Source organism: Medicago truncatula, chromosome 5 (genome assembly GCF_003473485.1).
Source record: "Medicago truncatula cultivar Jemalong A17 chromosome 5, MtrunA17r5.0-ANR, whole genome shotgun sequence".
NCBI classification, from domain to species: domain Eukaryota; kingdom Viridiplantae; phylum Streptophyta; class Magnoliopsida; order Fabales; family Fabaceae; genus Medicago; species Medicago truncatula.
The window spans coordinates 11,268,534-11,285,385 of NC_053046.1; the positions used below are offsets into that span (position 1 = coordinate 11,268,534).

At 33.5% G+C, this 16,852-nt stretch overlaps 1 protein-coding gene and 2 long non-coding RNA genes across 6 annotated transcripts; 2 read left to right on the forward strand and 1 right to left on the reverse strand.

Moving 5' to 3' along the window:
* Window positions 1–98: 98 nt before the first annotated feature.
* On the forward strand, window positions 99–2,720 carry LOC25494581 (uncharacterized). Of its 4 annotated transcripts, none has more exons than XR_003012426.2 (4): window positions 101–1,171; window positions 1,323–1,504; window positions 1,687–1,842; window positions 2,068–2,720. It is a non-coding gene; the product is annotated as an uncharacterized lncRNA (long non-coding RNA). The 4 variants fall into 4 exon arrangements; XR_003012425.2 differs by having other exon boundaries at window positions 102–1,171; window positions 1,323–1,486; XR_005646344.1 differs by having other exon boundaries at window positions 99–1,171; window positions 1,323–1,842.
* A 432-nt stretch (window positions 2,721–3,152) lies between these two features.
* Window positions 3,153–5,172, reverse strand: LOC25494582 (uncharacterized). The gene is made up of 3 exons (XR_003011966.2): window positions 4,854–5,172; window positions 4,370–4,450; window positions 3,153–4,248 (listed from the first exon to the last, which is right to left on the reverse strand). It is a non-coding gene; the product is annotated as an uncharacterized lncRNA (long non-coding RNA).
* Window positions 5,173–8,573: 3,401 nt separating this feature from the next.
* Window positions 8,574–13,425, forward strand: LOC11409565 (uncharacterized). Its single transcript, XM_039834638.1, has 5 exons — window positions 8,574–8,643; window positions 8,838–9,024; window positions 9,181–9,272; window positions 10,978–11,109; window positions 12,760–13,425. Exons 1-5 carry the CDS (start codon window positions 8,574–8,576, stop codon window positions 13,164–13,166), a joined length of 888 nt encoding a protein of 295 aa, XP_039690572.1. The 3' UTR covers window positions 13,167–13,425.
* The last annotated feature ends 3,427 nt before the right edge of the window (window positions 13,426–16,852 follow it).

The following is a 16,852-nucleotide window of genomic DNA, read 5'->3' on the forward strand; positions in this document are numbered from 1 at the left end:
ATAATCAAATTTCATCTCCCTCCAATTTTACTTTTCCTCTTATACCAAAATAATTGAATTTCATTTTCCTCTTATACCACTGATTTCACTTTCCCTCCATTTAATTTTAAGTAAAAGAAAGAAAGAATAAAAGCCACTTCATATTTTCTTCTTCCTCTCTTGCCTGTACGACTCTTTCTTCTTATTCTTTCTCATTTTTTCGTCACCACCACCACCAACTTCCGGTCACCATAACTTTTCCGTCCGGCCTCCTTTAAAATCCCCACCACCACCATTGAATTCCTCTCTTCTTTCTCTACAAAAGCCCTCAATTTATTTTTAGATTGAAGAAGTTTAATTTTTGAGATCTCCCCCTTCTCTCTTGTTTTCCGGCCACCGTGAGTTGCCATTGGGAAAACCAAACCCACCATATTCTTCCTCGTGATGTCAGCAACAAAACCCCTATGTTTATTTTGCAATAGTAGCAACTTTGTCGGCGACCACCGTGCCGGAGTTCACCTCTGCCGCGCCGGAAAAGTGGTTGACGGCCATTTACTCCATTTTTCTCCTTCTTGTTGAGTTTCATCTTCCTTCCCTCCTCTAAAGTGTATTGTAGGAGTTTTGTATACGCATTTTCGGATTTTTGAACCAGGACATTATTTAAACATGTTTTTGGCGATTTATTCTCCGTTTTGATGTTCACGGATGAAGGGTGGGTGTTACCTGTGGAGTAGTTGAGACCGTGACCCATTGAGAGATTAGGGATTTTATACACTTAGTGAGTAAGATTAGAGAAAGATTAGGGTCCATGATAGATTAGATATTAAGGAATTTAAGTCCTGGGTTCAGTGATTAATTTTGAGAGATTTGGGATTTTAGGGTTTGAGTTCAGTGATTAACTGTACCATTTCTCTATCAGTTTTTAATATTTATTTTCATCTAATTTTATAACTTCACATCTCTCTATTATTTGTTTCATTCTCAGGTGAAGTACTAAAGAGGGCTTAAAATCATATCTCTCTAATGCATATGGTGGATAAATAAAAATATTATGACTAACTTGTTTACTGATGTGATGTGGTGAAACTAACTCCAAGGCGTATTGTGATTCTAATGCATACATACTGTGATTCTAATAGATACAATGGATAGCAAAGGAAGGTGACACACTGGTTCCAGTTATACACAATAGGTATATCACTTCGTTGGAATTGTTTTGTTCTTTGCATTTGTTTTGATAGAGAAGTTAATTTGGTGATGTACTATACTGTTGTCAACAATATTTGAATGGAGGTTTTCCTTATCGTTGCAGTAATGCATCGTTTTTGTGCTATATTATGTAGGTGGGATGGGATGAGTTACACAATAGTTGATTTGTTAAAATTGCTCTTGGAACAATTGGATAATTATGTTAATTGAATTGGAATGCAAACTGAATATATTGGAATGTAATAGCAGGAAAGTGCCAATGTCGATGGAATATTTGTGGCTGGAAGCTCCTATTTGTGTAGGCCTAATTGTTATTGTATTGTACTCCTTTTGACCTTTGTTTGCAAATAGTATTTTCACTTTAGCGTATTATTTACAATAGCTATTAGTTCCATTTAGTTACTTTACTTTTTTATTATGAGCCAGTTTTTTTTTTCTTCCAGTTATGAATTTGAAGACTTCTAAATTTTAACTATACTTTCAAATATCAAATTGCAGTGAGGGAGGACTTGTGAGCTTCGAAGAAAAATTTCAACAAAACATAAGATGATTTGAAGTTTCTTCTAAGTGTTGGAAATATAATTGACGTTGTTCTCAAGCCTCTCGACAATGATGGTTTATAAGGAAATTGAGATGTAGTTTGCATCCAAGATGGTATACACTCTTCAATCTAAAATAGTAATTGAAATCTGAAAATGTAACATTGTATTTTCTGAATTTGTTTTTGTTTTAGTGTTCAGTTTTATTCTCAAATTAACTTGACCTGGTTGCTCTACTCTATTAGAATGTTTACCTTAACTATAGTATATATGTCATTGAATTTGGCTTGTTTTGTTCACAAGTTGATTTCCATACCTTGTGTTTTTGTGCATGTGTTAGGAGCATACTTTTCATTTTCTGCGGTGGTTATGGTTGAATCCTTGATGAGGAGCAAGCTATGAAGAGGAAAAACAAGTTTTCATGGGTTACTTGTATTTTAGTCTGTTTTGTGCTGCTGGGTGTTTAGTCTGTTTCGTGCTGCTGTTTGGGTTCATTAGGGGTGGTGTGACTCTGTTTTAGCAGGTTTGACAGGCTGCTGTGTTTGGGGGCGTTGGCAGGTGCTGCTGTTGGTGTTGGGTTGCTGTCGTGGCTCCTTGCTTCTGTGCAGCTGCTGATTTTTCGTTGGCTTTCCCCTCCTAGCCTTTGCGGGTGGCAGATTGTGAGGCGGAGGTATTCTAGGGGTGGTAGTACCTTCGTACATTGCTTGGTGTGTTTTTGTTTTTGGCAGCCTTCAATATACCTTGGCCTCATTTTTTCTAGGAGTTTAGGCGTGTAGCCTTGGTTGGGCATTTATGTATTTCTGTTCCTTTCCGTGAGTTGTTGGTGTTTCTTTCACCCTCTCGACGAAGAATAAAATTAGCTGTTAAAAAAAAAAAAGGATACTTTTATTTTATCATAAGTAGAAATATTTGTAGTGGTTAATATTTAATTGAGCTGGAAATAATTGTACATTAATGTTATTTTTTAATTGAGCTGGAAATATTGTACATTAATGTTATACTTACTTTATAACATTGGAATGAAATAATATTTATATCTGCCTTCATTTAGTTCAAAAATAATTGGAATTCTAAATTTATTTTGTAAATACATTATATATATTTTTTTTAATATTGCTTCCGTCCCAAATTTGTCTCAAACTTATATTAACTTTCTTCTTTAATTCCGTGCGAAATCAGTCTGCAAAAGAGTTGGGATGGATTTTGGGACAGATCTTAAAATTTGACGTTTTTTTGGACGGAGTGGAAAAACAATTTTCTGTCTGAAATCCGTGTGAAACGCATCCATGTTTGAAAATCCGTCTGAAAACTGCATTTTTTAGTAGTTAATGTTAGAATTTGTATTACTGAAAAATGCAAAAAATCAACACAATCACTTCCCGGAAGTCACGCAATGATCACATTGCCTTGTTTTTTTTTTTTTAATCAAGAAATATTATTGAATCCGAAACTCTAGCAAGACGCAAAGAGTCGGAAAGGAAGAAGAACAACGATGCCGCATATAGACGTAACATCCAAAAATTACACCAAACCATTCCCCAGAAAAATAAAACGGTGCAAGGTCCTCTAGGATAAGCGAAAACCGAGCCAAAAGGCTAGAGCTATGCCGCTGAATTCTCAGAATGAGCTCTAGAATTCAATTTCATAGCACAACCGCTTTACACCCCCTACCAAAATCCTACACAAGCCGCACAACAGCTGGAGAAATGCAGAAAACAAACAGGAGCCTCAACATGCCAGCAACCACAACAAAAAACAACCTGCTGTCATGACAGCAGCCAAACCAACAGGAGAAAACCTGTCATGACAGTAGCTGCACCAATCTGCCAAAACCTCCCTCTCCGCAAACACAAAACCTGCCACACTTGCGCCAAACTCCACTTATCTCAACAAACACTCGCAGGGACACCAACACCACTCGTAATACATGCAAGCCGGCACATTAAATCTTCCTAACACCCACCTCCAAGACAAAACCTTCACCTCCTCCACTAACTCATCCCACAAGCTTCTTAAAAAAAAACTCATCCCACAAAGCATGCTCATCATTAAAAATGCGTCTGTTTCTAGCTTACCAAATTACTTTTGTTGATGCTCTCTAATTCTATAATTCAGACTCAGATTGCTATTTCAGCAGTACATTTACTCCTTAAGAGTGTAGTAGTAGCTCTGCCAAAACAGAAAAAGAATATGCGTAACAGAATTTTAGTATGCAATGGTTGCTCAAAACAGGCTCTCTAAAGCTCAACCATATATGGAGTTAATTTGTTTTAGTATTGGTTTAGTAGACTGTGTAGTTTCGAATCACTGCTTTGAAGCTAATGTACGCAAGATTTTATTGTACCGCGGTTGAAATTGTAGGACAGGTCACTATGGCAATTGCAATGACATGAATGATCAAATTCTTGTATGAGAATCTAGAGGTACTTAATGAAGTTAAGGTTAGTGAATTGTAGGTGTCTTCCACATCTTCATCCGAGGAACATAGAACACTCTTCGAACAAGAGCTACTGCCCAAGTCCTGTGCAACATAACATGCAAAATAACTTAGTAACTGCCAAACCTACGACCGCCGTACGCTTTTCGCTAATATGTGCAAGTATTAATATATTTTAGACAATAATGTAATCACTTGAACATACCTCTGAACCTTCCCCAGCTATGTTGCCTTCCCCAGTTATGTTGCTTCAAAAATTTCAAGAATTTCACCAATATCCATTTTGCTGTGCATAATAGATACATTTGAATTAGATACAATCACTTGGATAGCCAAACACTGCATGAAAGCAAAGTTGGGTATACTAGTAGGAAAAAAAATGCACATTCAATGCCAGTAATTAGCACACGACCGTGCCAATATATAGCACGATCGCGCGTCAATAAGTTTCAAGCTTCGGGTCAAATCTTCCAGTGCAGACGAACACGGTCGTGTCATAATTGAGCACGACCGTGCGTTACTGAAGAACAACAAATCGAAAAACGAACATGGAGAACACTCAAGAACAACAATTTCAATGGTGACCACCTTCTTCAAAATGCATTTCAATAATGAAAACTACTACTAGTATTCAACAACCTTACATCATAATAAAGAATTAAATATGTTTAACAAATTCTTATACATACCTTCAAGTTCAAAGATTTCAGAAATCAACAATGAGATTCAATGAATCCAGATCTAGAAACCAAACTAAGTTGCAATCTCCAAACTTCAATGGAAAGTGAAATAAAATTTAACAATCTTGTTCAAAAAGATGAAATTTAAGTTAATGGGTAGGTTGATAGTGAGTATCAATTTCTGAAAATATGAAGAAAATGGTGGTAGATGAAAATGATTCTTTGTGAGATTCAAGTGAAGGAAGAGAGAAAGAAGACTCACGTGAGATTCAAAATGGGGGTTGATGGTTAGTAAGTGTGAATTGCTACTCTGCATTTCCAAATTTCGGGGGTGTCTTCAGCAAAAACAATAAAACCAATATTTTCCATTATAATATGTTTCCTTTTATTAATGATTTTTTTTTGTAGCAGGTAATCTAAAGACCAAAACCGCCAGCTGTCCATATATTTGTTGTTTGTGCATGGTGCACAAATCTTTGTGTTGTGTATGTTAAATGCCACCTTATTATATAGATAAGACACTATTGATTTGAAAATGAACTTCAAGAATAAAAAGTGTATTGTTCATTTTTAGTAACAAGGCATCTTAAATTGATCACTCTTCTTCAAAGAATATAAGTGTATGGTGTGTAGAAAAACTTTTAGAGTTTATTTGAACCTATCTCATAAATATTTTATATTAAGTTATAACATGGTGATTACTGATTTTAGCTTACTTAAATAAGCTCTCCAAAATAGTTTATGGATGAGATCCTTAATTAACTCATAGAATAACTTATTGAATAGGCACTTAACTAAATTGTTTACCCTTTATTCTGAAACTAAAAGGACTAAGTTCATGTATATAGCTACTGTCAATAGAAATAGTACATGACATGAGAAGTGAAGGTAGCCCACATGGTAACACATGCATTAATGATCTGTACCTAATTGTTTGTTACCTATTCAATTAAACAAAGTGATATCATGAATAGATATTTCATGAATATAGCATGGTTACAGTGTATATCAGTATATATGAGATTAAAGTAACTCATGGAGTATTTTGTCTTGATTACATTATACCCATGGAGTGTATATATATAGCATGGTAGTTTGTTTTTTTTTTTTTTTTTTAAGGAAAGGTAGTTTATCTTTGTCTTTACAAATTAGTAGAATAATAGAATTAAAGTATGTTATATACATATTTTTAAATTAGGTCATTTAAAATAAGACGGAATGAGTAAATAACATGTAACCGGTGAGATTTGAAAAAGGTCGGTGACATAGTTAAATACGAGTGGAGTTTGTTAAAAGAGTATGTTAGATAGTGTGACTCTAGCATTTTTCATACTACTAAACATAGAGGGACAAGATAGATATATTCTAAAATTATCATAGATTGAAAGACATCACTCAAAACCTAAGATCAAGAATAACAAACTACAAACTCTCCATTTTTAATGATGTCAAACATGGAGAGTTTTAGAGCCACAAACGGTCTCTCCTAAATTTGTGCTATCATTTGCGCACAAAACTCTTCAAGTCATTCTCCCCCATTGTCATTAGCAAAACGAATATAGAAGGCATATAGTATAGCAAACCTAGTACAAGATATACAACCATAAGAGAATAGCTAAACAATGCATAAAGTATATGCCACTAAGCAGGGTCGTTCCTATGAATCCGGAGGCTCGGCTCTGTAAGTGAAAAGAGACTCGTAATAAAATAAAAACGTATTCTTTTAAAAGAACAATGTTCTATTTAATTTTTTTAAAAGATAAATACAAAATGATGTATATATGTGATACAACCAAAGATGGAAATCACTACCGTATACATGAGGAACCTCAAACCACCCTCCCAAAAAAACACCCCTCTAACACCAAAAGCAAGAGGACCCAATTCTAATAGGCATAAAACAAAACAAGAGAAGAGGAAAAGGAAATCGAATCGGGGAAGAAGAAAAGGAAAGTCCATTGGAGTGATGATGATGGAACGCGTGGTATGAGAGAGAAAGAATAAAGAATTTTTGTTTTTATAGTGGGGTAGTACTTAGCAGTACTACTGGGTTATATTTTTTTTTAGGCCCATACCTTGGAGAGGCCAAGTTCCATTGAACTCCTTGCACACCTCAAGGTCCGGCCCTGCCACTAAGTAACAAGTAATAACAAGCATAGATAGTTTAAAAATAATTCAACTTGATATATTCAAAACCGGAACATGACACTACAATCGAATAACATACAACAACAAAAATCAATTGCGGGTTACCGTTCATATTCATAGAGCACACATCGAACCAGATCGGCTGAACAAATGCAGAGAAACTACAAAACAACCCTTCAAATTTACGAACCCATTGAAAACAATACGAAACAATGGAGTTTGAGTTTAAGTTGTTTGAGAAAGAAAAAAAATCAATGGGTTATTTGATGATGGTGAGTGATGATGATGTTGGCGATTTTAAAATAATGGAATTATTTTAAATTTAGGCGGATTACAATAACTTTAGGTGACAATTGTTTTAAAAAATAGGGTTCACATCAGCATCGGGGTTAGAAGTGTGATTTCCAAACTATGAAGCCAAAATCGTTAGTTTTGGAAACTTAGAGGGTAAACAATGTATTTTAACCTAACTTTACAAATCAATAAATAAATTCTGAGTAAACCATCAATTTAGTCTCTATCTTTATAAATCACTTTCAAATTAGTCGATTATATTAATATTTTAAAATAGTCCTTGTCTTTGCAAAAAGTTTCTCAATTAAGCTCCCTCGTCATGTAACAAAAACATAGAGACATTGATCTAAATGAAATTTTTTCTCAATTAAGTGTATCATCATGTGACAAAAATATAGAGACAGAGATCTAACCGACGACCAAAAACTTTTAACAAAACATGAAATATTTTGAAATATTAACTGAGTTAGGGATTAAGTTGAGAATGACTTAGACAGAGACAAATCGATGGTTTAGTAGATAAATTCTACAAAAACTCCCTCTAAACCTTAAACATCTCTCTCGGAATTGGATTAACAAGTGCTATTCTCGCGCCGCAACCCTTGTTCGAGGTTCTGAGAATTGCAGCAGCAGGTAATAGTTGTTTTGTTTCTGATTTCTCGAAGTTTTTTTTGTGAAAGCAAGTAGTTCTTTGGATTGTTATTGTACAAAGGAGGGGTTCTAGGGCTTGTACTATTTGCTAGATAACTTGTACTATTTTGTCGGTATTGTCCTGTGTAACTTGTGCTGATGTACTGCTTGTACTAGGTGAGGCAGCTACGATGATTTCAAAAATGATTCTTTATAAAAGAATTTTGAAATATTATATTCAAGGTATCTGTGCATCTTTGATTACGACCTGCTTCAAAGTTCTTTAGAGAAATTGGTTCTACCATAGAAGATAATAAGTCCAATTTATTTGTTATAGATTTGTTGACTGAACGGTCCAGTTAGTTCTTCAATCAAATAATTTGACTATTTGAGGCGTTGAATATATGATCTAGTGTTGTTCTTCAAATCAGACAAAGAACGACCATCAAACAAAACAAAGACCATCGAAAAAAGCGACGTTATCAATTGTTTTTCTTCATACGAAACAATGTTCCACTTATTTGGTGCAAGAGTAATTGTTTTACCATCAGTGTAAACTAAAAAAATATGGTTCTCTTAGGTTTTTTTTTAATTAACAAAATTTCTTAAGCAACCTAACCATACAATAAGTATAGACAGTTGCAAAGAAAATGCAAGATGAGACGGGTCATATCAGAACATATCCTCCTCCATAAGACCGAAAGTACAGAAATAGAAGCACCACACTGTGATAGAGTTAGTAGAAAACTCCCTAGCCAACAGTAGCGCGGGAACGACACACAACACCGCCTCTGGGGACATAACCACACACTCCCATATATCAAACAAAAAATAACAATAGAGAGAAGCAACACTCCAGTTCATATCATGATAAAAATCCACCTTACTCCGCCATAACAATGACAAAAACCAAGTAATAAGCACCAAAGCCCCCTACCACAATCTTGATAAACAATATATATTTGAAGGAAGCGGTAGAGAAGCTCTCATCTATGAATCATCCTGATGGTGATTGCCCGTTGTGTTTATTCCCTTTGGTCACAGAAGATCACCAAAGTGAAACCTTGCCTTTTATGAAGTTAATGTCTTGCTTTCATTGTTTTCACAGGTGGGGTCAATTTTATCCTTTTATTCGATGTTCAATTCATTATTTCATTATATTAGATTTTTTTAGAACCTCTATGAAGTTAACTCTATATTGGTTTAACATTGCATTTTCAATATCTAATTTTTCCTTCCAATTTTTTTCCATAATAATTGGCAGTGAATGTATCATTAGATGGTGGAATTGGATTCAGAGTTCTAAAGAAACAGGCTCTGCCAATTCAGATAATGCAACTGCTCATTGTAACCGGGGTATGTATAATTGTAATGTTACTTTTGACGACCAGCGTAAAATTATTCTTTTGTACAGTTAACATATAGAAGCTTGAAGGACTAATAATATAAGATGCTGTGTCTGAACATCTTCATAAAACATTGTTGGCTCCTAAATACTTTCATAATTTTCCAATTTCTTTTAAGAACGAAGATCTTGGCTATATTATTTTCAATCAGGGCCGGACCTTGGGGAGTGCAAAGAGCTCAACCGAGCTGAGTCTTGAGAAAAAAATTATTGTTCAATATCCCTACCCTCACTCAAAAAAGAAAAATAAATATGTTTCATGTTTCAATTTTGAAGTAAAAAAATCATGTTCCATGTTTCTATTTCTAAGTTTAAAAACACATCTTTAGTAAAAGTAATTGCTAATTTTGATTTCAGTGGCTAATAATCATTATACGAGTGTTATTTTCAATTTAAATAGAAGATTAATCTTTTGAAAAAATTGTGTGTTTTTTTTACTAGAGGCCAATTTTTACTATGAGAGCTGAACCTCCAATTTCATAGGAACGACCCTGTTTTCAATAATTATGCAATGAAACATTAACTCTCGGATATGTTAAGTAATTACATCAATACCAAGGTAAAATAGATAAGGACATAATGTTGACCTTTAGTATACTCTTGAAGTTACAGGAAAATTGTCATTCATTATTTGGTCACTTATTACTATTTTGGCCTATAGCTTGGATATAAGCATGAGACAAACTCGTCCTTTTTTCTATTTAGAGTCTTCCATAATACTTCTCTTGGCATCCTAGCATACTAGGCTAATGAATGCCATGTGCAAATCTATTTGTTTACTTTAGTACCTCTCCATCAAACTTTGGCATAAGTAGATTACAACCATTTTAGGTTCGCTGAAATGTGTCTCTTGTCCTAATTTTTGTCAATTACTCCATTCCACTGTCTCATAATGTGGGTCACAGTTACAGGGTTCTCTCGATAACACCGCAGATTACATATTAAATTCACTTTTCTGCGAGTTATCTTTCGGGTTCACATAATAATAATAATAATAATAATAAATAATAATAATAATAATAATAACAACAACACCAACACCAACAGCAACAACAATAACACCAACAACAACAACAACTAAAGTATATACGAATATGAACTAAAGTATATACGAGTACCTGTATCTGTACCTCACTCTTTGTAACTTCGATGTGGTTTACGAGCTATATCTGATAATATAAAATATAGCTTGATGCGTTGCTCTTTCATATTTTTGTATGAACAGCTTTAGGTTAGCAATCATATTGACAGTTTTTTTGGTATTTTTTTTGGAAATCTTCTATAGGTTCTAATGGTTCAACTTCATTACTTGGAGCTCTTCATAGATTTATTTCAATTGCCCAAAATTTGATATTGTTGTTTACCGTTTATCTTTACCTAGGATAGTAGTTTTTTTTTTTTGTTAAGTAGTCTAGTGGCTAGAATTCACCTTTTTCAAGCTGAATAAGTGGGATGTCTGGGGTTTGAGCCCCGACCCCTGCATATAACAATGCATGTCCCTGCCAACTGAGCTATGCTCACGGTGACAACTTTATATTCTATTCTCACTGTGGAAAATCTGCCTTTGTCGTCATGCTTTATTGCAACCTTAGTAAATACCATGCAAATACGTATTATAGTATTTTTCATGAGGAATTTCTGTGGTATTATTATTAGATACTCATGAAAAATTGGAAGAGGGTGTTGGAAACTGCCCTGTCTGTCGCAAACCTTTTCATGCCAAAGATTTGGACCATGTACTCGACCTAGTTGGCTCACATTCTTCCACAGTGGTAAGTTATTTAGCATGTAATGTAAATAAAAATTTCATTGTTGGTTTCTGCTTGTTTGGTTCTTGTGGCCTAGAGAGTAAGTCAGATGTCAGGCATAATTGTAACCTGGTTGGATCTGTAACCTGATAGAGTTGCTCTTGTTGCTTTATATAGTAGATGCATTTTTTTCCCTAGTTGAAGAGAACCTAATGATTTTCAATGATTTGGATATTGTGATTTAACCTATGATCATCTCAGCTTTTTTCTATCTATATTCTCAATCCCAATTTCTGAGTAAGGAGACTTATGAGAGAGAAACCGGTGTTATCTTTAAGGCTCCTGTCATTTCATTTACAACCTTAATTTATTTTTGAGTAGTGATACATAGACTACCTTAGATGGCATATACTACTTGTACATCCACACACAATTTTGACAAATGTCTTTGTGATCCCCCTACACACAAAAAAACTCACATGTATTGTCTCTCACACACTCTCACATGGAGTGGTACAATGTGTGTATGGAAAAAAGTGTGTACATGAAACATTATCCTTTATTTTTAGTGCCCAATGTACTGCTCAAAAGAAACAGAATTGAATAAGCTATAACCTATTTACTCCTTTCAAAGAATAAAAGTCATTCTCTAACATGAATTACTTCAACCTTCTTTTTAGACATCCTGCACACTACGTGTTTATGTCAAATCTGTCCACATCCACCTGGTTTTACCACACCAGTTTTCATTTCATCAGAAACTTCCTATGCAATTTCTGTTACAATGCACACCGGTAAAAATGCATATGCTACTCTTCAAGTCATGATGTCATATTATTCACCGCACCAGTTTTCATCGGAAACCATGTATACAGTTTGTGTTACAATGCACACTGGTAAAAATGCATATGCTACTCTGAGTCATGATGTAATATTGTTCCAGTTACTTTGACCTGTTAAATTATTTTGTTAAGGTGTTTCTAGCTGCTTCCTTGAACCCCACACACGGCATAAACATTATAGCACCTGGCTGTCCTTTAATGCGTCGAATCTGATATTGAGGATGTAGAATGGAATAATTGAAAAAACAAGCATAAACATATACTCCTTCCGTCCCAAATTGTATGTCGCTTTAGAAAAAAAATTTGTCCCAAATTATATGTCGCTTTACAATACCAATGAAATATTTATGTTACTTTTCCTATTATATCCTTAACTATTAATTACCCTCTCTTCTTTCAATTATTTCATTTATCTTTTCCATACCATTTATTAGGGATAATTTTGTAAAACAACTCATAATTTCTCTTCCCCACGCAATATTAATTACATTTCTTAATACGTGTGAAATTGTCAAAACGTCTTACAATTTGGGACGGAGGGAGTATATCCAAAGAATGTTCCTTGTAAGTTGTACTGTTGAAAACAACAGTGATGTTTTTTCTATCTTGCAGAAATTTTAGATTATAAGAAGTCTTGAAGCCGAGAGTTGATTTTAGTTGTAGTCTCGTAGGGTTCACGTTTGGAATTGTATGGATTGTGTTAACACTGAAAACTTGATATGAAGGCAAAAATTCGTTGAAGAAGACTTGAGCATAATATTCATGTTTCCAAAATTAGTATATTTTATGTTACTATTGAAGTTAATCCCAGTTTTCTGTTGGAATTCAGAGTTTGAATAATGACGAAGTCGATAATGATGAAAAAATCCTTCAATCTCAGCATGAGATCATCAGAAAACAGAGGTTTGAAGCCATCTTAAGTTTACAGAAGGAGAACAATGGTTTGATTGAACCCAAAAAAGGTATTGTGATATTACCTGGTATGTATCTTCAACAACCGGTTGCAGTGCCCAACTCCACGTCAACCAAGGAACCTGACGAGATTGAACAACAAGAAAGAGATCCACCTGCAGTTGGGTCAGGAAGACATGTCGGCGGTACCTCAAATGGGCCTAGTTCAAGTGGTAACAGAAATTTCGGTGCAAGAAGGCATAGACCAAGAAACGATCATCACTCTAGTTCGACTGCAAGACATCCGAGAAAACCAGTCCAACAACAGTGGGTTAGAAGAGATAATCCTAGCAATAAGCAATAGAAATTATTTGATATATTTCACTTCTATTGCTCATATTTATATAATATATATCATATGAATGCTTAGATTGCAAAGAAATGTACCAAAAGAGTAGAAAAAGACAGGTAGAGTAGAGGTAGCTATCTTTTCAGTTGGAGAGGAGTATTGAAGGGATAGAAAGACACAAAAGAAAAACAAGCACAATGTCATTTTTTTTCTTTCCATTTGGAATGTTCCATGTAATTTAGTTTTGGTTCAGCAATCAAGTTATGAAATGACATTCTCTTCTCTTGATGTTGAAGCTTTCAAGTAGCTATGAGTCATTTACTGTTGCATTTCAGGCCGAGTTTGGTCAATTATTATTACAATCTGGAGTGTATATTTGAGTCATTTAAGCATATAACGATCAAGAGTATGTGCATACATTACTAGAAAAACAACAAAAGTATGTGAAACTTGTAATGTTTAACCAAATCAGGTGAGATGCATTGCAGCCAACTGAATGCAGGTTCAGTTTTTCATAAAGCAAGCTAAGGAGCTTCCCTTTTCTAAAGCCTAAATTATATCCAATAATAAATGTTAAGTTTTTAGTTACAGTACTTTTGAAATTTATATCATCTATGATATGATTCACCAGCTTCTGTTAAGTTTTCTTATATAGAGTCAAACTAAGATATTGACGTGGACACGCATAAGAGCTTCTATCTTGAACTAAGATATTTGTGTAAAGTAGAAGACAAATCAACATGAAACTCACAAATAACTTCTCAATTGAATATAACAAAATTGACATACAATACGCCATTGAAGTATTAAGATGTATAAAAAGAGTATAATTAAAGTGTAAATCATAAATTCAATGTGTAGTACGTACTTGAACTTTATTTTGGTAAAATTAAAAAGAGAAATGCTAACTTGTACACCTAAAACATAAGTTAATGAGTCAAAAGCAGAAATATTTTACACATAATTATTTAAGGTGGTGCTTGGTTTATGACTACTACTTTAGAATTTCTCTTTGATTTATAGATTATATGAAACTGAAGTTTACTTCGTAGAATATGAGGTTTTCTATCATGTACAAATTTGTACATATTAGAAGATTAAAATAGTAACTTTGCATTGAAACATGTACATTTTGTATTAAACATATAATTTATTACTAAATAATTGTTGTTTATCATTAAAACTTGCTACTTTTAGTTGCTTTAACATGTGCAATATTGCACATGTTAAACAAACCCTTTTTTTTTAATAACACCTTAATTGAACTCTTTAACATCCAAATATGCTGTCAATAGATATTTGGATATTAACTATAATTTATCATCCAAATATGCATATTGATCCCTTGATCAATATGCTGTCAATAGATATTTGGATATTTAAAGTTTACTTTCAAGTTTCACCATTTTTTGCTCCACAAACTCTCAAACTAACACACCTATATTGTTATTTCCTTCCATAAATTTGCCCTTCAATCTCTCAAATATTGTATGCGTATTATGTATATGCTTTCTTGGTAACCATGCATGTATTATTCACTAATTCATTGTTTATATATGATGATGAATGAAAGTTGAAATGTGATCAGAGATTAGGTATGACCTACGTTGAAAACAATTGCTTCTTTGATATTGATGAATGGTTGGAACATGCCAATAAGTTTTGCAAATCCTTCAATCATCACACTGAGGAAAATCTTGAAGCCGGTTAGTTGGTTTGACATCATGTGTTACATAAGCATTATGATTCATGATTTCTGGTTTTGTATTTGATTTGAAACAGTATGCAACAATTTCTTTATTTTCTGATCATCTCAAATTGCATTAGTTGTTGTGTATGTTGTTCATTGTTGATATTTTAATGTTGGAATTAAAATATGTCGTGAGCGGGAAAGGCAGAGAAGCAAAAGTTGAAGTTAAGGTAACTCAACTATGAAAAAGAAATGGTTAGAACTTAGAAGAGATAATCCTAGCAATAAGCAATAGAAATGATTTGATATATTTCACTGCTATTGGTTCTATGAATGTTTAGATTGCAAAGGAATTTACCAAAAGAGTAGAGGTAGTATCTTTTCGGTTGGAAAGGAGTATTTGGAGGGATAGAATGGATGCAAAATAAGGAAAAACAAGCACAATGTCATAATTTTTGTTTTCATCTAACTATGAGCATAAGATTTTGAGCCGACAAATCAAATATCTACATCAAATATTGTTATTATTTCCTCTGGTTCAAAATATATGTCTAACTTTTGCAATGTGCACTATTCACTTGACTTATTTTGACCATACTTTTTAACTAATGTATAAATACAAATATTAGCATGTACGATGTTATTTGATTTATCTCGACAAATATTTTCAAAATATTAAATTTTTAGAATTTTTTACTTTAGATAATTAAAGATATTGACGGTCAAAATTGTGCATTGGCATATGTGAAGTGGTTGACTTGGACATGTATTTTGCAACGGAGAAAGTATTAATTAAGGTTTTTCTATCATGTGCAAACCCTATTAATTATTATGAAAAAATAGGCACCTCTAATAATAGTTTACTTAAATCTAAGTTGAGTTGAGACGAGTTTCTAAAGTCAACAACCTAGAGATTTGGATATGGATATTTGTTGGAATTTTGGAATGATAAATGGAAAGCCAAGTGCCTATGCTTGAAGTTAATAGATCAGTGGCTAATTATGTTGATGTGGTAGGGAATTGGAGACTTCATCATGTAACAGAAGAAGTGATTAGTACTTTGATGCCTCCTTCTTCGCTTATGTATTTCTTGAGAATAATAATGGAAGGTCATTAAGTGCATCAGATTTTTAATCTTATTTGGAAATGGAATGGTCCTTATAGAATTCAATGTTTTGTTATGGAAACTTAGCCATGCGTCACTTCTAACCAATGAGAAGCATTGTCGGAGGAACATGATTAAGTGGGTGTTTGGATTAGTTTTTGAAAGCTCATTTGCACTTCATAATATACTTAATTTGAAGACCACCATATGGAGCGGGAACTTGGCATCTTGTGGCGGCATCCTTAGAGATGATGATGATGATCGGAGCTTTATATTTGGTTTAGCTGTAAAAATTACTCCATGTTATATTTTAGAAGTTAACTTTGGGGGAAATTTACATTGATTGAAGATTGCTAATGCTTGGAGTAGAGGTTTTAGGAATATTCAAGTGTACGCAGACTTAAAAAGATTACAATTAAGTTGATGCATGAGGGATACACTATAGAGAATTTTTGTAACATCTATGATGAATCGGGAACAATCGCTTGTACCTATGTTTAAAAGAAAGTCAATCAGGCTGGATATAATATTGGTTGAGTTTGGAACTCTGCTTTATAGGTACATAGCCCCTTGTATTCAACAAAAAAAATATCAATAGATAATCTATCAAAAACAAATTAATCCACATCATTAAGTTAAACACTTTCATCTGAATTTCAACGCATAACCTTACAATTATGTGTGCGAGTTTCAAGTGAAGTTTATCGCTCATAAAATAAAATAAAGATTAATAAATTAAAGCATATAAATTTTAATATTGTTATTCATCTAATTCATATTTCTCAACTACATTATCTTATGGTATGTAGCTTCATTCCAATTTTATATGATTAATTAATGATATTATTAGTTTTAGTCTTTAAGTATTTTGATTAATGTAAGTGCTTGTATATCTCCATTAGAATT

Coding starts and splice junctions, on each gene's coding strand:
- LOC11409565 (XM_039834638.1), top strand. CDS start 8,574: ATGAGACGGGTCATATCAGAACATATCCTCCTCCATAAGACCGAAAGT. Junction 8,644..8,837: donor AGAAATAGAAGCACCACACT/GTGATAGAGTTA, acceptor CCAAGTAATAAG/CACCAAAGCCCCCTACCACA. Junction 9,025..9,180: donor TGCTTTCATTGTTTTCACAG/GTGGGGTCAATT, acceptor AATAATTGGCAG/TGAATGTATCATTAGATGGT.